General features: G+C 42.6%; 1 protein-coding gene across 1 annotated transcript in view; it reads left to right on the top strand.

The window, feature by feature from the left end:
- LOC111844666 (lysophosphatidylcholine acyltransferase 1) overlaps positions 1 to 21,957 on the top strand; it is a 39,396-nt gene extending 17,439 nt beyond the window's left edge. Inside the window, exons 2-14 of the mRNA XM_023813337.2 lie at positions 4,224 to 4,363; positions 6,763 to 6,977; positions 8,687 to 8,799; positions 8,957 to 9,017; positions 11,193 to 11,251; positions 11,780 to 11,814; positions 12,813 to 12,867; positions 14,121 to 14,203; positions 14,700 to 14,825; positions 15,338 to 15,491; positions 16,872 to 16,970; positions 17,108 to 17,249; positions 17,718 to 21,957. Coding sequence (XP_023669105.1) covers positions 4,224 to 4,363; positions 6,763 to 6,977; positions 8,687 to 8,799; positions 8,957 to 9,017; positions 11,193 to 11,251; positions 11,780 to 11,814; positions 12,813 to 12,867; positions 14,121 to 14,203; positions 14,700 to 14,825; positions 15,338 to 15,491; positions 16,872 to 16,970; positions 17,108 to 17,249; positions 17,718 to 17,899 — 1,464 coding nt within the window. The 3' untranslated portion in view covers positions 17,900 to 21,957. The remainder of the gene's footprint in view (positions 1 to 4,223; positions 4,364 to 6,762; positions 6,978 to 8,686; positions 8,800 to 8,956; positions 9,018 to 11,192; positions 11,252 to 11,779; positions 11,815 to 12,812; positions 12,868 to 14,120; positions 14,204 to 14,699; positions 14,826 to 15,337; positions 15,492 to 16,871; positions 16,971 to 17,107; positions 17,250 to 17,717) is intronic.
- Positions 21,958 to 23,566: the final 1,609 nt, after the last annotated feature.

A 23,566-nucleotide genomic window follows, 5' to 3' on the forward strand; every position in this document is an offset into this window, starting at 1 on the left:
TGTCTCCTCTTGGGTCATTGAACTCAAATATTTAAAGCAACAAAATCCCTTCCTGCATGCCACTTATAGAACTCGAGAGTTGAGTAGAAGCAATCAGCCAAGGACTCGGACTCTCAGTGCTGCTGTTACATAACAGTGTGTGCTGGAGATTTATATGTGTGTGTCAATGTCCCAGTGCTCACTGCGATGTTTGTGTACGATTGCATAGCATGTTACAGGAGCAGTATGTGTTTTGGGGGAATGCATATCAAAGCCTTGCCTGTGAGGAACGGAGGGTAATGTGTGTGTGTGTGTGTGTGTGTGTGTGTGTGTGTGTGTGTGTGTGTGTGTCTAGGGCTATGTGATATGATATATATCGGATGATGAAATAAAAACATCTATTGTTTCATATTATGCTCTATCATGTATTTCATGGTGTTGCAGAATACCTCGTTTACAGCAACATTTATTGATCATGCCATTGAATATTCAGAATATTTCAGAACAGATCCACATATCCCCACATACGCCATCAAGCGAAAATGCCAGGGAGGTATACCCGGAAGTGGGTTCAGGTTTAAACGTTAACCATGACACCGTGGTAGAGCTTTATATTCAGTTTACCGGCTGTAATATCTTTCAACAAAAGCAAACCACATCCCTTGGTTTTTCAGATTTCTTTACGGGGCGAATTTTACTTGTTTCAATTTTTGCATGTGCACTGGACGTTCAATAGCCCCCCTGTCTCGTTTACAGTTCGTGACGATGAATGGACAGAGTGAAATTATTAATATAAATGTATAAAAACACACTTATAAAAGTTACATGGAGTTCATTGTCCCCCATAGTTTAATGCTTTAAAGCAAACTGAACTGGACAAACCACAAATGAATCACTATCCACAAATATGTATTTTTACTTGTGCTGTGTAAAATCATATCCACAAAAATGCGGAGCGATTTGTATATGTGAAAAGGGTTTTGCGCATTTGTGGATCACACAACATTTGCGGATTTTTGTCCAATTCGTACAGCAGCTGATCCGTAAAAAAAAAAAAAAAAAAATCCAAAAATATGAGGTGCAGTCGTGATGTATATGTCCTATCGGGGTATGAGATGACTTGTATCGGGGTATGAGATGACTTGTATCGGGGTATGAGATGACTTGTATCGGGGTATGAGATGACTTGTATCGGGGTATGAGATTTTGGTCATATCACACAGCCCAGTATGTGTGTATAGATAGATCCATGACACAGGAACCAACAGGGCACCAGCCCAATGCAGGGCGCACAGTCATTCGCACATAGTCTATTTAAATGTTTCCAGTTTACTTAAGTTGCATTTTTTGGACAGTGGGAGGAAACTGGAAGAACCAAGCGTAAACCCACACACTTGGGGAGAACGTGCAAATTCTACACACACAAAGCGGTCGTGTGCGACAGCACTACCCACTGTGCCATCGTCAGTGCTAGGCTTGCACTGTTCGCATTGATAATATCAACACTGCATGTCCTTCCTATGCAATTGTCACATTGCAAAGACCACTTGGTTGAGCTGGGTTAAGACCGTCAACAAGTTGCACTACAACATCTTTAGTGTCGAAGGGAGCTAAAATTTGGCAAGCTTCGCAGTCTTAATGATGGTTCCATTTCAATATTTAGTATGTAAAAAAAAAAAAATAATAATAATAATTCCCGCTCCTGGTTTTGCATGATCTCTGAGCACGTGCTCAGCTAGTCATTTGGCAAGCTTCGCAGTCTTAATGATGGTTCCATTTCAATATTGTATAGATGACATTATTGTTCTTGCTGTTTGACTCAGTGTGGCATATTTCTGACAAATGTAACAAATGATTGAGGATAAAATTGAACCGGAACAATGATACTGAGCAAAAGTAAGTGATGTCCTCCCAATTTGCAGCAGCACCAGCATATTTGATAGACTATTTATACTAAATTTCTACTTGGCTATAGTTAATTTTCAACCCCTCACAAAAACTATATCACAAAAACTTAAAATGTTTTAAAATGTCTAGTCTCCAATATCATTCGGCCTTAATCAAATCGCGCAGTATGTTCACAAAAGAAGGTCATGCACCATATTGTATAGATGACTGGCATTTTAAAAGCGTTTATTTTGTGATATATAAATCATAGAAAGTAAGTTAAATTATGCTAAATAACGTAAATGAAAGTGACAAGAAAGACAGGCTAGGCTAGTCCGAGAGGCTAATCAGCATTTGTCTGCGGCTAACTTGTGGTGAGCTTGTCAAACCTGAATGCCGCCTTTTAGGATGTAGTTGCATGGCAGTTGTACCGTTGTGATATTTAAGTTCTGCTTTGCCGTACTGACTGACTGCATTTGTCATTCACTTTTAATGTGAAGTGCTTCCACACAACTGAGGCTTCAGCTCTTCATCTGGACCCTCATTTCTTATGTACCGTCTAACTTCCACCATATTGCCAAGTAATCAAAGCAATTTTAATCGATGTGGTTTTTCTTGTAATTGAGTTTAATCAAGTAGTCATGATTTTGCTGCTATAACATGATTGGTGTTGGGATTTGTTGCTGTTTGGCCGTAAGAGCATTAGTGAGGTTGGATACTTGGTCGTTTAGGCCTGGGCCTGCTGTCAGCTTTGCAGTTCATCCCGCAGGTGTTCAGTTGACTTGAAGTCAGTGTCTCCACAGGCAAGTCAATTTCTTCCATCAGCATCTCAGTAAAGTACTTCTGAACAGACTTTGCTTTTTGTGCTGTAGCATTGTGCTGAAACAGGAAAGGCCACTAACCACACTGATACCACAAACTAGGAAGCTCACACTTGTCAAGAATGTCATTCTATGCTGTAGCATTGCAGGTTCCCTTAAAGGCTGCAGCACAAACCACGAACAGCCCTAGATCGTTCCTCCTCCTCTACACTTATAAACTGTATTATGAATTGCGGAAGGTAACATTCTCCTGGCATCAGCCAAACCCAGACTTTTTTGTCAGATTACCATTTTGCAAAGCAAGAGTCATCCCTGCGTGTGTTTGCACTGCTCCAAAATTCAGTGGTGGCGAGCTTTATACCACCACAACCAAAGCGTGGCATTGCGTGGTGGTTTTTAGTCTTGCGTCATGGGGACCCATGTTGAGCTCTAGACGAATAGCGTTTGCACTGATGTTGCTTACAGAGACAGGCTGGAACTCCACAGTAAGGGTTCCAGCTGAGGATGTGATTTCTACACACTGTTCATGCCCCCTTTCTGTGAGTTTCTGTGGCTTCCCACTGCACAGTCGAACTGCTGCTCGTATACAGTTTCACTTCACAATCGCTTCATTTCCGGCTGACTAGGGCAGCTGTAGCAGGGCCGAAATTTGACTAACTTGTGAGAAAGGTGACATTCCATAATGGTGCCTCATTGAAAGTCATTGAGTCTTTCACTGTGACCTATTGTATTTCATTGTTAGGTGCTAGTGCGTGCATGTCAGTGTGTGTCAGCAATTGGCTGGCTTTAATTAGCTGATTCCTCTAATTAAAAAGGGTCTAATTGGGTTATGCAGTGTAGGTATTGCCATAATCCTTGTGTGTTGGCTGTCAGTGTTTTTTGTTTTTTTTCTTTCCTCCCCCAGGTTTTGGTTTTAAAATTTACAGATCAATCAACAGGTTTGATAGGCGATGTAGGGGTAATGGTTTATGCATAGACCTGGTCAATAATTAATGTGTGTCAGGTTTCGCAGATACAGTTTTTGGCAGTTAATTGTAATGGGCAGAATCTACTGAACTACTTTTCACATCAGTGTCATCCGAAAATGTCTCATGCCTGGCTTACTTATTTGTCTGATCTTGTTTAAAACATTATCTAGATAAACCAGAGAGGAAACTGGTGGAGAGATACATGGACATATGATGAGACATCCAAAAAAAATATGAATATTAAATCAAAATTCTTACAACAGTATGTTCCAGCTCTGGTTTTAGAACAGTATATTTTATTTCATTATCTCCAACATCCAGTTCTGTCAGGTAGGTAGGCCTTTAGAAGGCATATCAATATCTTATACCCAATCTGAGGTCATGTTATGTGATTTGATTTGAATCATCAGAAGAACTTCAGATTATTAAGTGAAAAACAATCACATCCTGCTCATAACACTAAAGTTGAAGCAATGCGACGTATTCCACATCTATTGTCCTTGTGATTACCCTTTCCGGCATTCCCCTCAGAGCAGTAACGGTATCTTTCCCTGTTGCTTCTTCGCAGATCGCCGTCATGACGTTAACGTTATTTCCTGTCCGCCTCTTCTTCGCCGCCTTCATGATGCTGTTGGCCTGGCCCTTCGCCTTCATCGCCACCGTCGGCCGCTCTGAGGAAGTCGTGGAGCCGCAGTGCTGGTGGCGGAGGTGAGTCATATTAACCTGGGCTTTAGGCCTGGCCCCCCTATTGCTGTTACTATGACCTACGGTGTGCTGATGTTGGGTCACCTGCTGGTCGTCTCTGTATGTGCCCTCTGCTTTTCACTACCGCCGCCTTGTGTGGAACAGCCTTGTGTCTGTCAACAAAATTTTTTATTTTATTTTATTTTTTATTGCGCTTCCACTGTTCCTAAATTAGATAGCTACAGCTGACTTTATTCACATAAAACGTGGCAGTGCGTGTGCCTACTGCCATACTGCGGTTTAATAAAAGCCCTCCCTGCTGTTCCCACTCTTTCGCTTACTATTTGTATTGTCCACAGCAGCTGTGATTTGATGCAATCCATTTTTAGACCAGTACCGAAATGTTTGGGAATCTAAAATATCTTTAATGCCACCTTGTCTAACAGCCTTCAACACCCAAGTCATTTTGGTAGAAGATGAAATATATAAGTAAGGATGTAACTCCGTGCAAGTTCACATGATAGTCCGTGTAAAATTAAAGTCTTGTTCATACTTCACATTTCCGCATGTCTTTACGATTATGCGCCCAGAGTCTTGTGCACATACTATATTTGTCCGTGGACGCACACGTCACGGTCTGCGCATCCGTATAGCGATGATATTCCACCAGACCAGTAGAGGGCAGGTGTATTGCAGCAGACACGAGTACAAGTTGTGTAGTTATATGGGTAAACCTTTTTATAGTTGAACTGTAATGTGACAAAATGAACGAAAACTTAAATGTTGTCTGCAAATACTCAAAAACACTAAAGTGCATTGTAGAGGTCGACCCATATGGGTTTTTCAATAGCCGATGCCGATATTTAGGAGTCAGGGTCAACCGATGGCCGATATATGCTGCCGATTTTTTTTTTTGGCCGATAATTGGACGTTTTCCCCTCTATTTGCATGGTAAAATATCTCACTAATAATAACAAATGATACATTTAACAAACCGTTTTCTCCGCCATGCATTGTTCTTAGTAGCTCTGCGTCTGAGAACGGTGCTGTCTGTGATCGGGGCAGAGTAACGCAACTCTCACACACGCTGCCTGCTCCGCCCCACACACACACAGTGAAGAAAAAAAACAGAACTGATAACATCGGGCTGATATGGTAATAATTAAAATCTTAACACTTAAAATGTTAACACTTTTTTTTTTTTTTTTTGAATTTTTTTATTTTGATGTAGCAGCTTAAACAACAGTACATTATTTCCAAACAAATGTAATTACGTCGTTCTCTGCCAATCGATTTCTTTTTAAACATAATACAGAACTAAATGAACAAAATAAAATAAAATTCAAATAATGTTATTAATAACAATAATCATTTGTACAATTCAGGGGAGGTTAAACATAAACTTAGTAATCATACACTGTACTGAATAATGTCAAGTGTTTTAAAATGATTTTTAATGATTTAAAAAAATGTTTGTGAGCCCATCAACAAGCGCACAAAACTGTCGGAATCAATGATCCCTAACGTTACCTGTAAGCTACAGTTGGTTGAAGGCTCATTATCATTACACCAGTTCCCGACAGTTCGTGTTCTCTTTCAAAAGCGATCACGCTTTATTTTAAAGCAACATTTCATACCAAACCAATTAAATAAATAGGTCTTTGAAAGACCAGAATTTAAGCCTTACCGGTTTCTCCCAGGACTCTTCCAAAACTTCTGGCTGGGGTCCTGCACAAGGCAGCATGGGTCACGTGTTCCACAGCAACAATAGCACTGGGCTGCCCGCAGACGTGCCTGTCCGTAAATCGGCAAACTACACTCGGATATCGGCCGATGCCAATACATAAAAAAAATGCCAAATATCTGGTAACCACATGTATAACTCTAGTTCATTGTATATGCAGTGTTCTTGACATATCAAACATATTTCTTTGCCAGTAGAAATTATGTTCTTTGCCCAGGGATTTGGAGATTTTTTTTTTCTTCCTTTTTCAACAAATTCTTGCAGCAGTGTGTGTCTCTGTGCTCCATCAGTGTTGAGTTATACATGTGGTTACCAGCTCTTCTTCTGGCACCTGCTTACTGGAAACACCCGACACGTCGGCAGTCCACATGCACCCATGCATGAGAAGTTCTGGGCTGCACTCGCACAGCGTGCTCTGGCAGCCCTTATGGCGAAATGTACGTCAATGAAGGATGCATTGGCCAAAGGGAATTTTAACCTAGGATCATTTTCACATAGGTGTGGTCGCAGTCTGAAAACTACGGAACTACCTGTAGATATGTGGCTTTTTAAATGTTTTACATGTTTTTGTTATTAAAGTGTGTTAACCTGCGCGAATGTAATTTTTAAACCCTTGCTGTTACATGAGTGGCTTTTAAGTGATTTGCCCTTTGTGTCTGTGGGGTTTCTTTGGTGACAGGGTGGTGGATGTGATTCTGAAAGCCATTATGCGGGCGATGTGGTTTGCCGGGGGCTTCCACTGGATGACTGTGAAGGGGCAGCAGGCTTTACCAGCTGAAGCGCCGATCCTCACGCTCGCTCCGCACTCTTCCTACTTTGATGCCATTCCCGTCACCATGACGATGGCTTCCATCGTGATGAAGGCGGAGAGCAAGGACATCCCAGTCTGGGGCAGTAAGTGTGTCTGTGCCATCATGCACGTCTGCGTTTCAGCTCATTCAGTGTGTTTCATTTTTCTTAACTGTCCTCAAAGTTCTAGTGTTTAACCGTTCTCCCCAGCTCAGAAGCTTTTATCGACTTTTCACGTCACTGATGGCTTTAGGAACACCTACTATTCCAAGCCTAAGAACTTTCTGGTTGGTAGGCTTGAAGATGGCACTCTTCTGTCTCCAGAGCCGAGGAGATGGAGAACCACATCTGGCCACATTGGCAACAAAGAACCAGTTGCTCTAGTTACCAAGTTGGTATAACTGCACCAGCTGTCATGTTGTGCCATTCAGTTGGATTCGTACTGGGGAATTGTGACTTTGGGCCAGTTGTTACCATGTCTAAAATTCACGAAGCAGGACTTCCCAAATTAAAAGTGGCATCCGTCGCTACTTCATGGCCAGGGGTTGTTAAGCATGCGCCCAGGGAATGGTGTATGGCTATTTTAAGGCCCACAGGAAGTGTCAGTAGTGTGTAATTTAAAAGAGGCATAATTCCTTGAGTGGCAGCTCCCCCCACCTCTGTAATTCGCCTGCTGGTACTTGCTGCACCCCCCCATGATCTGTGCCCTGCCAGACACGTTCCTATAAGTTTGAATCATTACCGTGCTGTCCAGATAGCTGCATGATCCCCGAGGGCCTGGTGACAGATGGCTTTCTGGGAGCTGCAGAGCCTGTCAGCACGGCTGTCAGATGCTGGGTGCAGCACGTCCAATCAGCAGCGCCCGGCGAGGGGACCTTGCAGGGAGGCCCGAGATCAGAGGGCGGCTTCGGGCCATGGGGTTACGGGAAAGAGAAGGAACGGGGGCGTGTGAGAGATGGAGTTGATTGACCTCTGTGTGCTTTGTGTGGTCCTCACCAGCCAGAGGGAGGAAGTGGGCTGATTGTATGCTTGTTATAGGACACGCAGTTGTGGTCATTAGGGGTCATGTGATGGCCTTTCTATGGAAATGTGCTGCACCCAGTAATATAGAACACAGTCTGTCTTGGTGCATGTGTGTTTGCATGTGTTTTTAAAATATCTAGCAGTTTCAGAAATGCATGCCGGTTTTTTTTTTTTTTTTTTTTGCCTGGAACACAGTGTCTATTTAGATTGCTTTCTGTGCTGGAAATAGTTCTTCAAAACCAATAATAATGCAGGATTTGACAAAAATAGATGACCTCAATGGAAAAATAGAGCCCGTAATTAATGTTATGACTTCATGGATTAGCCAGGTTGGCACCTGCTTGTTGATTAGAATCCACCAAATTAATACAGAGACTTTCTTCCTGCTAAACAAGCTGTGCTGTTATCAGGAAGGAGAGTGGTTCTCTGTGGTTCTCTGTGTCTAGATACCATCAAAGCACGGAACCCTCCTGCTTGGATATAGGGAATGTGGCTTCCGGCCTGAGCTGGTTTGGTTTGTGGTTTGGCAGTTTGTCTGTGGTTCTTTTTTTTACTTGGTCTATTCAGTTATGTTTTACACTCCCCCCCCCCCCCCCCCCCCCACCTAAGCTGCATGAACTGGACCTCATTAACTGACATGCCCATTACTTGAGGCCTTGAATTCAGAGCTGAGTAATTGCACATCAGAGTAGTGATGTAAATTCAAACGAGTCGACTCTGAGCCACCATACGCAACCGGAGACACTACGACGCCCATGATGACTGTGGTCTCCGTCTCTTCTCCTTTTCAGCTCTCATCAAGTACATCCGGCCCGTGTTCGTATCGAGGTCGGACCAGGACTCCCGTCGGAGGACCGTGGAGGAGATCAGACGTAGGGCCCAGTCCGGAGGGGAATGGCCACAGGTAGCGGGCCGGACTGATCACATCCGTGTCCCACCGTTTGTTAAAGGTGGAAGTAGTAATCCAGCACAGCAAAAACGTGGGCGTCTTGGCAATGGGAGAGGGAGAGGTTATCTATGGCTTAAACTGCATTTCTGTTTTCTCCTACTATGAATTTCAGATTATGATATTCCCTGAGGGAACATGCACAAACAGATCCTGCCTGATCACATTTAAGCCTGGTATGTGTTTTTTTTTCTTTCCACCCCCTTCCTTCTGTGTGTGTGTGTGTGTGTGTGTGTGTGTGTGTGTGTTAGTTAGTTACCGGGTATACCTTACCTTATGGGGACACAACGTCCCCACAATGTGATGAATACCCGTTTGAGTTTTCCCTTAAGGGAAACAATTTAAAAAAAATCTGTGACTGCAATGACAAAACAAAAAATGCAAAAACTCTTCTATTTTGCTTGGTTACTTATGGTTATGGTTAGGGCTGGGTAGGGGTTAAGGTTGTCACAGTTAGCGTTAGCATTTTCCCATAGAAATGAATGAGCGGTCCCCATAAAGATATGTTTACCTGTCGTGTGTGTGTGTAAATATTATTACCATGCCAGCAGAATTGTACTGATGTATTTAAGATGCTGCCCGACCTTGTGCACAATCGCTAGTCCAGACTGGGAGTCCCTCTGTTTCCACTCTCCTTCCTTCTGTCTTTAAATAGCCCTGTGCACCTCTCCTGTACCTCTTCCACAGTATCTGTGCATCATCCCACTTGTTTTTGTTTTTGTTTTTTTCCCCTCCATGTTCTGTTTTAGGAGTATAAAGCTGAAAATTAGCTGAGATGGTTCCTGCACTAGCATAGCCATTGTACAATATGAAATGCAGATTGCAAGGTTGTGATTGTGAGGTTTTTTTTTTTTTGACATTGCTGGGTCTAGTCTTTGTTATTCTGCTTGAACTGATCTTTATTTAATTCTTAGTATTAATTTGGCATTATATAGATATCTGTTAACAAAGTGTTTTCTCTGTTTTCTGCTGTATTACTTGAGCTGTCCCAGTTATTCTGGTGAAGTGGATTTTTTTTCCTTTGGAACGGGGAAACTCGCATCCCTTCCCTAAGCGTTTCTTGAGGGTCATGCTTCGTTGACTTCAGGGAAAGTATCGCACGGAATTCTGTAGTGACTACTCTGTAATTATTGGTATTGCACAGTAAACGAATTAATAATCTGAGAATGTGAGGAGTATCTATGCAGTTCAGGTCCAGCTGGTCTTCATGCTCCGCAACATGGTGACTCGAGTCTAATGGTTTAAGGTCGGAGCCACCTTATATAGCCCGTGTTGAAGTAGAACAGCTGTCTCGGTCTGTTGCTGAAAGTGCTTCTCTGTTTAACCAAAACCAGTGCAGACTTGAAGACCGTGAAGCTGATCCCAGAGATATCAAAGCAAATAATGACGCCTGAAGGTCAGGACCGTGTGGGGAAGGTGGTGTCACAGCACAGAAGGCTCTTGCTAGAGTGATACCATGCAGGCTTTTTCTGGATGAGAGTGGTCTGTTTTGTTTGGCACTATAGCTTTTCGAAAGTAGAGTTCAGCCATCTCTGGCCATCTGTCTGTAGGACTCACCTTTATCAGCTCAGGCTGGTAGATGTTAGAAGCCATGCTGGTAAATGTATCTGAAAGGAGAGCATGAAGCTCCATCTCCCCACATTTCAAAGCTCTGTGTATCTGTGTCTATTAAACACTGTCGTCTGTTTTTACTTATTTATGACAGTGTTTTTCTGTTACTGTTTGTCTGATATTTCACTACTGTTTTTGCCCTGCACTCCCATATACATGTTCCCTCCCCTGTACTGAGGCATAAGAATTTCACTGTGTTCCTCGGACAAGTGACAGAATAAAACTTGAATAAAGATGATGGAACTGTTGCCCATTGTGGGCTAAAACTGCATTTGATAGTAGGACCAGGTAGCTTCGCAATCATGCTTTTCAAATTACTGTCCTTTTCAGGAATCTCCTAAAGTGTGATATATAGTCAGCACTAGGCGCAATATTCTTGTAACTCTGTGCCCTATTTCTGTGGACTTGTTTGCGTAATCATTGTGACGGTGAGGAGCTTCACAGAACGTAAGTGATGCGTGTTGTGGACTTTGCGGTCACTAAATGCATACAGGCGTGCAAAGAGGAGCGCAGAGTTGACATGGTAGCTAATGGGCTCTCTGTGGCTCAGTGGGTCGGGACACTATCTGTACCCGGAAGTTGGTCCATGGCTGGTAGAGTGACTTCACAGTAAAGGGCCCTGAAGCCCAACTGCCGCTAGGACTGGCGGACTCTGCTTTCTCAGTTGTACACTTTGTATAGTTCTGTATGCTAAATAAATAAATGCTAATGTAGCTCATGGCTTGCGCTCTCTCTGACAGGGGCGTTCATTCCCGCCGTTCCAGTTCAACCTGTGGTGTTTCGCTACCCCAACAACATGGTAAGAGCAGTCACTCCATCACCTCCTTCAACACCCGTCTGCTCAATACCATGAACATTCATCGTTTCATTCTTGTCTGGAGCTCTTGGTAGTTGGTCCATGACGGGTGGCTATTAGTTTACATATGAATGTGCTGCTGATCTCCATACAGAATCTGAGAGCTACAAAAAAAGTTGCTTTGCTTGTTTGCTACTAGAAGAAATCTCCATATTTTTCTCATGTCAGACTGAGGTTGGCTTAACTCCCTCCGTAATCCAGTATCTTGTCCAGTATGGGGTTGCTGAGATCTTAATGCCCCTTCAGATGATTTCACACTCATTAATGGCAGTTAAGAGGTGTGTGGTGGTCTGCATCAGACGGTCTGTGTAGTGAGGCGTCTCCCTCCTGTCCGTAATGCATACAGGGCCAGAGGCGGGGGCCTCTCCCCTCCCCTCCATACCAGCACGCCTGTAAACCACCAGTGTCTGCCCCCCTGCTGCACATTCTCAGCATTTCTTGCCACTCACGTTTTTCTCTTCCTCCTGGCAGGATACCATCACTTGGACGTGGCAAGGACCTGGGGCGTGAGTGTCGTCGTCCCCCCCCCCCAAACACACACCTAGTTTTAACTCCAGCACAACGACCACATAACATTTATCAGTTAGGCGCTTATGCAGAGTGACTGACCCAGCTGGGCATGTGAGTAGAGGTTAAGGTTAGGGGCCACGCAGCGCGGGCTGACAGGTGGGGCCCTCCTTTGTCCCTGCCCCGGGGGCCACATCCCGTGATCAGTTGCTCCTTTCCCGCCGGTTGCTGTTTAGTGACACAGCACAGCCGGTGAACGTGAGACTGGGGCCAGGTCCCTAATGCTGGTCCGTGCATGGTGTGCAGATCCGAGTCACCGTGCCTTGTCCTCACCTAGGGTACCAGGGTACCTTTCATTGCCTTTGTCTCCTATACTGCGTACTTGCTTCCCCCCCCCCCCATAAGTGTAGTGTTATGCTGCAGGGGTGTTATGGCTCTATGTCTAGGTTAATCCGGGTCAGCTGTGTCTGTACCAGCTTCCAGAGGTTAACAGCGTAGTTTATAAACGGGAAGATTCACTCTGCTATGCTTTTCCTATATTTATGGACTAGAACAGTTTAGCACATTTGCTGTGTTTTGCTTTTGGCCCATAAATGATGCTGCAGCTGCTTTAATGCTCCAGTATAATTAGGTCCTGTATTTGCCTCCCATAACTGTTTATCCAGTACAGGCTCGTGCAGTCCAGTCACACATACTGTGCGATTAAAGCTCGCAGCTCCAGAGGTGTGAGGCTGCAGTCTCACCCACTGTGCCACACACACACACACACACACACACACACACACACACAGTATATATTTGTGGCCTTTAATGAAAACCCACACCGTCTAATTATGCTTCGTAAAGCAATTGAAATGGTTACGATAAACAGCATCACAATACTCGTCCTTCGCACCGTGCCGCAACATGACCGTTGGCTATAAAATTATTTTCTAAATAATTTAAATAATGTTCCCCACACTGACACGCCCGCCTGTCGATCCCGATTTCTCCCCAGGTTCAAGATACTGTGGCTTACCTTGTGCCAGCTGCACAACCAGTTTGAAATCGAGGTAAGCCTTTAATCTGCCGAGCGCTCGCGTCTGACGCAGCTCGCCTGCTGCGAGTCCCATCACGTCAACATCTGGCTGCGGTGCCGATCCAGAGGAAGGCTCTGCCGCACTCACGCGCACTATTAACACGTTGGCGGTAATTACATAACACAATAGGCTAGAGCCGAATCGCTGTCGTAAACGTTCAGCTGTAAAAGTTGGAGTGAATCAGTCAGTCCTTTTGTAATAATGGCATAATGAAGCAGTGGGTAACGGAATGATGATCTTTCGCAGTGACATTTCAACCTTTATGCTCACGGCAGCTTTGTGTACGGTTTGGGGAAAAATCTACGACGGTCTCCAGCACTGGTATGTTTCTTTCAAAGGCCAAATTACATGAGCAACACAAAGCCAATGTCCACTGCGCTCAAAAAATGAAATCAGGGGGATCCCCTGATGATAAAATTCACTGACGGGGTGGGAATTGATCACACATATCAATCGTGTTTCGGTCCAGATCTGACCTACGTTTTCCAGTTGGTGACCACTGGTATGCAGCATATTTACTGTGGCACAAGTAAATTCTTAGGATTTGTGCACATTTCCATCATGTTGTCATATATTCTGGTAGATTTTAATAGGCTTCGGATTAATCTCGATATGTAAAAGATTCCTAGCACAGAGTTCCTGAGCTAGGATTATAGCAGTTTTGTGCCGGTTACTGAAAATGTACAGAGCTCCCAGTCTTGAGATTTCCAGAGTACTGGTAGTAATAATTGGATAGCAGAATAAGGAACGTCACCCTACCAGTGTGCCAGGTTGACAGGGCAGAATTGCACTGTATTGCAAGGGCCCGCTACTCTGACAGCTGCTCTCAGGGCTGCTGGCCCCGCGAGTCACATTCTGAAGCTCTGCCTCTGAGGAACCCTGCCAGGTAATGTATCAAGTTGCACATAAATAAGTAGAACCCGTTTAACTTAACGTGCAAGGAAAGAGCTTTGGCTTTTAAAGGGCTGCCCTCAGGTTCTCGCCACTGCATTTGCTGAAGTGATATCTGCAATCTAGCCTTGAAATCTGCTTTCATCTTGGGCCTACTTTAGGGAGCCTTGATTGTCTCTCTCTGCAGTAATATAAATGTTCCATTTAGTATCACAAGTGAGCCTGTGTTGTCGGAGAGTAGCAGAACTCTTTGATTACGGCCTTGTAGCCTCGCAAGTAAGTCCGTTGCGGTCGAGAATGGGGCGTGATCTTCTGTGTTTGCTTTTTTTCTTTAGTATCTCCCCATCTACACCCCATCCGAGGAGGAGAAGCAGAACCCCACCCTCTTCGCCAACAACGTGAGGCGGCTGATGGCCAAGTATGTCCCGCATCGAACCATCCCAGAGAACTGACACACTATGGGGTGTGTGGTCTGCCCCACTCGGAGTTCCCGGCAGGATGGGGGCGGGGCTTGTTCCCCAGGCAGTCCTGCTTCGGCTCTCCTTTATCACTCATTGAGCAAGCTAATGGTTTACGGCCCACTTAAGTGTCCCGGCCCACTGTGGTTTCAGAAAGTGACGCGGAAATTGTGCAGGAATTGTGCTGCGTGTGTCTAAGGAGGCAGAGAGGGCAAAGTTAACAGGGAAAGAGTCCACCATATTGGGAATGAGTAACGGTAAGGTTTAAGAACCACCAAGGAGCAGGATTCGGTAGTTAATAGCGCTTACCTCTGCAACGTAAAGGTTGGCGGTCTCACCGTGTTTAAATATTAGTAGAACAAAAAGGTTACCTTATGTTTAAAAGTGCTTTTGCATTTTAAAGCATGTATGACAAGCTGCAGCTCTCCTGGTCACCGACCTGCATTGTGTGTCCAGGGCACTGGGTGTTCCCATCACAGACTACTCTTTCGAGGACTGCCAACTCGCCATGGCCGAGGGCCAGCTGCACCTCCCAGTGGACACTGGCCTGCTGGAGTTTGCCGGGCTCGTGAGGCGATTGGGGTAGGTGGGCCGCCCCAGGTGCCCCATGCTCAGGGGTACATGCAGCCATGCTTTTGTCATCTGGAATCATTTCATGTTTTGGATTTAGTCTATTTTAAGGAAATACAGTATTTTTATGCGCTTACTATGACGAAGGAGAACACGTTTCAGCTCACTAAGCATGTTTTCATTTTTATAGGACTATGTGTTTTTTTCAAAACTAAAGGAAGAGATCATCAACCTGAATTTTGGTGGTGTACTGCCATCTAGTGGATGTCCACTGTAAAATTATTTGTGAGGTCAATTTGCTGAACATTGAATTGCCTTAATGTATTCTATCTCATGCAAACTTGAAATGGATATTTTTAGAACTGTGAATATTTAAAGCTTGTGTCTGGAAAATGAGAAGCCCAGTTACATCTCTATAAACAAGATGATTAAAGGAGTCTGTTTGGTGCTGGTGCTTTGGCTTGAATGACGTCCGGTGTGTGTGTGTGTGTATATATATAGAATTATTTATTTTAATTTTGCAGCTTGAAACCGGGAAACACTGAAAAGGCCCTGTGGGAATGTGGGGAGAGAGCCAGCAAGTTACAAAGAGAAAAGCTGCCCTTGGAGGACTTTGCGCAGTATCTGGGTGTCCCAGTTTCATCCGCGCTGAGAGACATGTTTGATCTCTTTGATGAAGTAAGTCTGAAAGCCATGCGGCAGTTTTATTTACATACCAGAGCATTTATTTATATAGTTCAAGTAATTCTGGTTTTCTGCCAGGTTCAGTGTCTCATTCTAAAATCCCGCTGGCATAATGTGCAACTAATTCTGCTTTTCCCATATTTTTTATGTTCAGTTCAGATGATAATTGTCAAAAAACATTAAGTACTTAAGCGCTTGATTTCATAAGTGCATGGAAACATTAATTTGCTTTTGTTAGCATATATGTTAGAAAATATTTCAGTGTTGATTCGTATTGTATTGTGTGCCATTGTAAAACTCGTTCATTATGGGATGTAAGCAGTGGTAAAGCACTGTGACCTCCTGTGACTCTACAGACCTTGTCTAAGGGCAGCTGTAATTGTGCTGGTTTTAAATGCCATTTAAGAATCCTGAGGATTCTCCTTTGGCTGATTAGTTTGACGTGGTGCCAAGAGCCCTGTTCCAGAATCAGGCGACGATCAGTCGTCTCTGACGACTGTATAATGGAGACGGATTTGTAGAAGAGTCACGACTAGCTGTAGAGGGAATTTTTGTGCAGAGCGACCAAGACCCAGGATGTGTAACAAATTAACTGCCGTAACGGGACTGTCCCCATTTAATTTCTATCTGTGTGTGTTTTCCTCAGTGAGATTATTAGAATCAGCCTTATAGGTTGTCCATTGTTCTTATACATTCAGTAGACACTGTTATACGATAAGTCTGGTCACATGCAGTCTGTTAATGCCTGTGTGATTCATAAATGTATAAAAAGTACAAGTGTGTGTCAGTGCAAGGAATGTTGGAATAAAAAAAAAAATAGGGTTAGTGTCAGTGGTTATTTTCGCTCCTTAGGCGTTTTCGTAGTGGAGTAACTAACATGTTGGTTTAATGAAACATTAGCATTCCAGGGTGGCTAAATGCTTAGGCTATCCTAGGCTACAGGCTCATGCCCAGTCAGAATCAAGGGAATGGTATGTGGAATGGTATAATGGAATCAATGGTTAGTTTGATTAAATCTGGCTGATCGACTTCTAATTTCATTAAATCTGGTTTTACTGCCGGCACCCTGCATGGTGATTAGCGAATTATTGACGTTCTAATTCTCTACCATTTCTGTTTTGGCTCTAAAATATAGCTCAGGTGCCATGTTATGGGGGGGGTGCTAGCCTTGTCAGCCTAGGAACCCCAGACAAGTTAATCTGCCCTGTTAATATTAAGCAAAAGTAGGGCATTCAGTCTTGAGTGATTTATATGCAGTAGATTAGTGGTAAATCTGTATCAACTTGTCTTGTCTCCCGATTAACATTTGCATGCTTTCTATGGTATTTGATGTCAGTTCTTTCATTTCTTTATGTTGTGTTATTATTCATTTAGAATGAGGAAGGCAAAGTGGACGTAAGGGAGTACGTTATCGCCTTATCGGTTGTATGCAGACCATCGAAAACTCTGGATACGATAAAGCTGGCTTTCAAGGTAGGCCCCCTTCCTCCCAAAAAACAAGCTGCCGGAAAGAATGAACACTTTTGGCCTATAGGCTATTAACTGAACCACCAGTGCTATGCTGATTAGGACATTGCTTTAGTGTGACGTGGTCATCTATCTTCTGGCAGATGTTTGAGGCAGAAGAGGATGGAGCGATCATAGAGGCCGAACTGGCATGCATTTTAAAGACGGCCTTAGGGGTGTCAGACCTGAAAGTAACGCGGCTCTTCCATGCTATCGATGTTGACAACAAAGGAAAAATCACATTTGGTAAGAAGCAGAAGTTGACGTTAATTCACAGTTGACTTTGGTTTATGGTTTTATGGTAGTTTTGGTACAACTATTGAATAAGTATTTAAAGTTTCCAATCTACTAATTTTGACTTTATTTTGGGAAACTGGGTGGAAGATTGCACTGTTTTCTTAATTACTGTTAGATGGTTTATCAGTCTTAATAGTGTAACTTGTCAGCTGTAAAATTAGAAAGGACACCAGGAGACCTAACATGTTTAACTTGGGGCAGTGAAGTGAAAAATTGGAGAGAGATCTTTCCATTTTGAGACATTTTATTTTTACTTCATACATTTCGACAATGGATAAAAAGCGATTTACTTAATGTCATAGTTCATAAATTCATTTTTCTTGTTACTTGGGTACCATCGGAAATGTGCCTCAGCTTATAACACTTGACAGTTGCAAAGTGCAGTTATTGACTGTTTCTTGCACCTCCTTGTGGCAGACGAGTTCAGCAGCTTTGCAGAGGAGCGCCCTGACTTTGCCAAGGAATACCTCCATCCAGACCGGGCAAGCTTCCAAAGTGGCGTTGAATCCCTGTCCAACGTGGCCAATGGCTTCTGCCCAGACATCACTCCCGAAGAACATGACGGCCCCCGGAACATTCACCGTAAGAAGCTCAACTGAGTGCCCGCTTGCTGCGTTTGCCACCTCTCTCCTGGAGAGAGAGGTCATGCGGGCTCAGCATACCCTGCAGGGCCAGCTAGATGAACTGTTACGTTCCACCCCATATCTCCTCATCCGCTACATGCTGGGATTATTGTTTTAAATCATTTTTGAGAAAGAGATTGGAATCTCTAAAGGCAAATAAGCTTCTCCGTAAAATATGTGGAAGCTCTTATTTTACTTTAAGTAGCTCTGTGTTCCAGATGCATGTTTTTGAACGAAAACAGCGGGGATTAAAAGAGCCTCGGTTGCGCTGTAATGCCTCAAGTCAATCGTTATCGTGTTCATTTTTGTGCGTGGATGTTTTGTAATAGCAGCCTTGGAAGTAATGCGTCGAAATGTGAGCATTTGGTTATTGTGGCTTCACAGTGGGTTCACGCAGTATTATTAGGAGCCTGAAAATTTAGCGTCTTTAAGCAGCGTTAGTGAGGGGGGGGGGGTGTCCCGCGGGTTTCCTGCTGTACTTTAGGGGAGCTTGACAGCAGATGAAGTGGCCCCTATGCTGGTTATAATGGACAAATCGGTTTTATGATTAGCAGAGGGGATTGGTTGTTTGACTAGGGTAATTAGCTAGTAGAGTCTCATAAAGCTTTCCTGGGTTGGCACATCTTCCTGTCTGGCCAACCGTTCATCATCCTTTTTTTAACTTGTTTTTAAATCCGTGCCCCTCCACACTTAGACATTCCTCAGACGAAAAAAAAAAATGTTTTCTAAGAAAAATTGCTCCGTGGACCAAATACATCTAGATATGGCTGAAATACTTAAGGCAAACCCTTATTTTAACCGTTAGAAAATTTCAGGCCTTGTGCGGTTTTATGAATGGGACGTGAAAATCACGGCTCCCGCACTTGGGACCGGGCTCAGAAAATAATCGCTACGTTCTGTGAAGTCGACATCGCACCAGCTTGTCCTTATGCCTTATTTGGAGATGGATGGGGAAATTTAATCACATTTTTTTCTCCACTAGTCCCCATTTAAAATTGCCCGGCCCGAATGTGTTGATTTCAGATTTGCATTAAATGTTTCCCCCTTTTCAATACAAAATAAACGTCTTCCTTGGTTCCTGCATGTACCAGATAAATGCTAGGAACAAAGGTTTAAGAATCACCGATTTAATTTTTTTTTTGTTAGTTCAGTGTCTGTATCCATAAGATCCTTTAGCAAAGATGACTGAACATAGTTGGTTATGATTTTTGTAAATAATTGGTTAATAAAAGTTAGATTTGCACATTGTTTGCACTTTTTTTAATGTGGAATGTTAGGTTGTCTTTTTTTGAAGGGGGGTGGGGGGACAATGCAGTTTTCTGGAGAACCTCACTTTCATCAACATTTTATACGCATTTCCGTTATAGTATTTTCAAAATCCCTCGATACGTAACTTTCTGGCAGTTGTTTAATACACCTGAAAAAAAAATTTTCCATACAAAATTGTTACATTTAAATAGTTTTTAACACATGGTGGTGATCTGTTTTTAAATATGGGTTAAGATATTTGCATACATTTTATGATACAAACCCAGATGTTTTTAATGTCCATTTAAAACAAAACAAGCATTCAACGGTTTTCTTCCTAAGGATGTGTATCTGCTTCCTAGTTTTATAAGCCAAACTATAGTTGTGTTACATTGGTTAAAAGTGTTTTTGTAGGCATAAATTATTTTTGTGTTTTTAACTTGTCATAAAGGTCCAGGGAAAATTGAAATTAGCTAGTCTTCATAATAGTGAAAATGTGAACGTAAAAGAGAGAATCCAAAAATTGGGTGTCCTGTACTATAAGCTGACACCTGTCCAGCCTTGAAATGACTTCTATCCTTCGCCTGTATTCAGCATGATTTAATAGGGAGAGGGGTGAGCACGCGATTTCCAGCATCTGCATGTAGCTTATTCCGTGGCACGAACCTGGCAGCGCTCACAGCTGTATCCTCACAGAACCCCCGGTTTTATGCTTATGCCCGGGATACGTCTGTCGGATGTACATGGACATGTGAAAGCCCGTTTTCTTTTATTTCCTTCCCTTTTTTAAACTGACATTTTAGTCCATCTAAAAGCCGCTTGTTTTTTTTTGTGATGGTCAGAGATGTGGTTTTACACTAAAGGCTGTCTTGGCTGCCAGAAATAACGGTATGTCTGACTAAAGACCTGTTAGAAAGTTGTAGGTAAACCTAGTTAAAAACAAGTTGGCGGTTAATGTTGTTTTTTTTTTTTTTTTTAACTATTATAGTCCAGGTCTTGTTATATTATAATTAGTATTCCTACATACTAAATGACAGTGGCAGAAAATTGTAGCATTTGATCCCAAGCAAATGTTACGATGCAGTACTAATGCCTTACAGTTCACTTTTTTTATTGGTCCTTTTTAAAACGGAGTTGCTGTGACTTTGCTATTGGTAGAATATTGGATGATCTTAAACTTACTGGTTTACACTTGTTACTCCTTCCCCTATTTGGATATAGTGTCCCGCTTTCACAGTATGGTTTGCACTGTGGCTTTACACTGGTCCCATTTAATTTGTTACTTCCCCGGATTTTTAACGGTGTCCTATGAAGATAATAAGGTATAAGGTTCTTTGCTAGCTGTTTTGAATTTTCCAAATACAGGGCATTTTGTGAATTTTGATATACAGTGATAGATTTCCCTCCCCTTCTTCACACTGCCATGTGTACTTGATCTAGATCATTTTATGTTTTATATTTCTGGTTTGGATACGCGTCCTGTACCTTTTACATTTTTTTTGTACGATGATGGTAAATAATGCTAGACGAAAGTATTCCTGCATTCCACCTATTTTTTAAATGTGTTTGTTTATTTTCCATTTAAATGGGGACAAAAAAAAAAGCATAAATGATCATTGAACGAAGTTTTAAAACATGTTTCTTATAAGAGTGAATGTATTACAAAGTCATTCCTTCGCAGTCGAGTTTCAGATGTGTTTTTAGATAGCATCGACCACAGTCTTATTTTTACATGAATGTCTTGGTTTTTTTTTTTTTGCCTGTTAAGATGACCTTGACTAGCAGTTATTCTGTGCATGACAGGCCTTTTACCAGGCAGGTGTGGGATTCCATGTTCATGGGGGGGTAGAGGAGTTTAGGCAGTGTTTAAATGTTCACCTCTCACCTTGATTAGCGTGTTTGTGCTGCCATCTCACTAGATTTTGATTCAAGTTGTTCACTAAAATGTGACGCCATCTTTTGAGTTTTTCAGCTATTGCTGTTGAGAACAGACGGTGTTCTGCAATCACACCTTGAAAGAAGCAGCCAGTTGACAATTTTCTTTCCCTTTAAGAGGATGTTGTTGAATGTGTATGCATGTGGTCTGTCCCACCTGTATGACTGCCTCTTCTCAGGATCTCTGCCTATCTAAGCTGGAGTGCTGTTTTTATTATGATTGCTAGTTGACAGATTGTACATACAGCTTGACAATTACATAAATAATGACTAGAACTGTAAAAGCAATTATTTGCTTTTATAAATTCTGATACATGTGGGGTTACTGTAAGATGAAGGTATTCAGTCCTTGATCCGCAACAGTCACTCTAATTCAGAATAGCTGGTCACTTGTGAAATTCTGTAAACAGCGCTGTGAAATTTCTCCCACTGAACCCAATAGGGACAGACGGGCAGGGGGAGATATTTGGGAACACGAGCTGATTTTTATTTTGTGTATCTATTGCTTGTTTAAATACCTCGTAAGAAGAACCCATCGGTCAGTTAACAATTTTTGAAAGGGTCATTAAAAAAATGAACTGAAGTTTTACTTTATCCTTTTATTGCCTGCTTGCTACTGCTCCACAATCAGCTGAAGACGAAAGACGTCCTGTTTCCTCTCCTTACTGGAGTGATGCCCGTCTTTCTGATGGCTTCTTGTGTGGGGCTGCATTCCCCTTTTCTTACTTTACTTTTCCCCTTTGTTTTTAACATATGTAAAGATTTGCATCAAACTACCTTGGACTGTCTAATTGAGACTGGTATGATTTAACTTGTCATTGTGACTCAATAATAAAAAAAAAGAAAATGTGTGTTTTTGCTTCTCTTTTCTCCATTCCCTCTCTGGTTTGTTGTGTTTTTCCTGCCATGTATTGTGTGGTGAGTTGGCATGCCATCGTGGGCTTTCCTCTGGGTACTGCGGTCCCCCCCCCCCCAGTCCCAACAGCATGCTGTGGTTAATTGGAGTTACCAAATTGTCCGTGTGTGTGTGTGTGTGCGTGCGTGCGTGTGTGTGTGAGCCTGAGATGGGTTGGTGTCCCATCCTGAGCCGTTTCCTGCCACGGCCGCTGGACCCCCTCTACGACGCTGAATAGGATAAGCAGTTACAGGAACACGGATGGACGTTTTCACACATTAGTGTTAACACTCGTGCTAGGACATGTACTGAGCTTAATGAAAATTACTCAGGTATGCTTGCACTCATTTTTTTTATATTTAATGGTTGCTGTACACTGACATTTCGGGCACTTTTCCACCGCACCAGGTACCGTACTTTTGGTACTTTGAGAGTGCTCTTCCACTGCTGTAAAAACTGGTACCAGCACTGAGTGACATTACAGTACAAGGCGCAGTATTTGGTACTGAATGCGAAAAATGGCTGCGGTATATTAAGGGGCTGGGTGATGTACGATATTGATTCCAACATCGCTTGTTATGCACATGCAATTCTTACATCGCTTGCTAGATTACGATCAGGCTTTTTCTTACTTTCAGTTTTGTACGGACATTATAGCGCAGGAAGTTTAAATTTCGCTAAAACAATTTTACTCTGTCATAGATTAATCTGATTTTAAAACAGATAAAGTTTGCCTCTGCTGCGTTTGAATAAGCGCTGCATGCGTTCTCTGAGACAATCGTAATAATTGTTTTAAAGCACTAGTAGATGGGTTTGCCAGAAATGTATGAACCCCTTTTTGCGTTATAAATACCCCAATATTTATTACGACAAAATCACATCACCGGGACGGCACGTTATATGCATGTTGTTCTAGTACATTAAACAAAATGCTTTTTTAATTTCTTGTCATGCAATTCTAATCTTTTTCTTGTATCTGTTCTTCCGACTGATTGCTGCTATTCTTTTTTTTTTTTTTCTTTGTCGTTGTTTTCTGAGTTCATAACTTTTTTTTAGGATTGCGATTGTATTGTACTTCAGAGGCAGGCTATTTGCATAACCAATCAACAAAGAAACCGTTTCCAGGAAGTACCAAAAGTACAGTACTTGGTTGCGGTGGAAAAGCACCCTTAGCCAATTTACTAAATACTGCCTTGATAATCGCTGCACCAGCTTATTTCCAAAAGCAATGATAATTTGACTCCAGTGTATCTATTTTTATCTTATGAAAAGCTCTTGAAATAGTGCCTATTTTGTTCCATAAATTGGCACAGGAGTCTGTGGGATTTGTTAAGGACTTTTAGATGAAAATTTAGTGGGGTTGATGTGATTTATCTGTGAGATTTGTGATGAGTGTTCAGTATAAATTACATTTTTGCATAGTAAGTTTATTCTATGTGATGAGACCTAAAAATGTCAAGCATGAAATGTAAATCAGCAGTGTCTCATTTCACCCCTTACTTTGACTATTTGAGAACAACATTAGCCAATTAGCAAACAGGTTTGTCGGTGGAATTGTACCTGGG

Source organism: Paramormyrops kingsleyae, chromosome 9 (genome assembly GCF_048594095.1).
Source record: "Paramormyrops kingsleyae isolate MSU_618 chromosome 9, PKINGS_0.4, whole genome shotgun sequence".
In the NCBI taxonomy this organism is placed as follows: Eukaryota; Metazoa; Chordata; class Actinopteri; order Osteoglossiformes; family Mormyridae; genus Paramormyrops; species Paramormyrops kingsleyae.